The sequence below is a fragment of the Aplysia californica genome, unplaced genomic scaffold (assembly GCF_000002075.1).
Source record: "Aplysia californica isolate F4 #8 unplaced genomic scaffold, AplCal3.0 scaffold01391, whole genome shotgun sequence".
Taxonomy (NCBI): Eukaryota; Metazoa; Mollusca; class Gastropoda; order Aplysiida; family Aplysiidae; genus Aplysia; species Aplysia californica.
In genome coordinates this window covers 38,315-39,539 of record NW_004798661.1, presented here as the reverse complement: position 1 = coordinate 39,539, position 1,225 = coordinate 38,315, and the positions used below count along the sequence as shown (strand labels likewise).

The 1,225-nt window shown below is 44.6% G+C and overlaps 1 protein-coding gene across 1 annotated transcript in view; it reads left to right on the top strand.

The window, feature by feature from the left end:
• The window catches only part of LOC106013868 (15-hydroxyprostaglandin dehydrogenase [NAD(+)]), a gene marked incomplete at its 5' end in the record, with an annotated part of 4,073 nt that extends 3,702 nt beyond the window's left edge, over positions 1-371 (top strand). The window contains 1 exon segment of the mRNA XM_013090650.2: positions 38-371. Coding sequence (XP_012946104.1) covers positions 38-200 — 163 coding nt within the window.
• Between the last annotated feature and the right edge of the window lie 854 nt (positions 372-1,225).

Genomic DNA, 1,225 nt, shown 5'->3' with positions numbered 1-1,225 from the left:
CACACACACACACACACACACACACACACACACACAGACCCCACATAGTGGCAGAAGGCCTTCTACAGCTTCTTCACCTAGACAACATCAACGGTGCTGTACTTTCCGTGGAGAAAGAGAGGAAGACCTTTCGTCATGTGGAGAATGTGGACGACGGGCCCACCTTTGACCCCAGTAAGAGCGCGGCCGGCTATGTGTAGATGTGTAGATGTGTAGATCTATGTGGAGGGTGTGTGTCTTTGGCTCTGTGTAGCTCACACATACGTGCAAGCAGCACTCACTCAACCATACACAGTCTCAAACATACACACATACATACGCACGCATTCATTTATATACACGCCCACACGCTCATATACATTACGTACACCCACATTCACACTCACTCACACACACACACACACACACACACACACACACATACACACACACACACACACATACACACACACACACGCACAAACACAAACGATTATGTGATGTAACCTGTAGATTGGTTATTGCTATGGAGTCGACTGTCCACAGCTTACTCGTCCTTCTCCTCACATCTCCTCATCTCTTCCTCCTTCCATCGCCTCATACCGTCACTCCCTCTTATTTATTTAGTTCTTTTTGCCTCTTCCCAATACCTCATCTCTTACCTCCTTGCCCTATTTTTTCACTTATCACTATTCTTATCCTGTCCTTCTATCCCCTCTCCCAATCCCTCTTTATATCACTTCGTCTCCTCCCTCCTCCTGTCCTACTCCATCCCCTTTCCCTTTCCTATTATCGTCTTACTCCTTCCACATACCCTCTTCTTATCACTTCTTTTTTCTCGATCCTCCATCCTCTTCTCAAAATCCCCTCTCTTCTAACCCATCCTCTGATCCTCCTACCCCCACCCCCCCCCAACCTCCCCTTATCGTTTATCCCTTTCCATATATATGTTACGACGTGGAGGAATCAGGTGCTCGTCAATTTTTTGCCATATGGGGGTTATTGGTATCATCTTAACTAAAGCCTGTTCATTTGCCTTCCTTTCAGTAAAAAATACCCATCTATCTTGAATAGAAGTAGAGATATTTGCGATTGAAGAAAGTCAGAGTCGTCTGGTCTCAAAGGTAAAACTAGTGAGAAAATGGCTGCACAGTTTGATAACTTCCATAGCCTGAGAGTCGTTGGAAACTAAAAATTTCCATTTTAGTGCCTTTAATCAATGTTTTTCAGTAAAATCTACACAAAA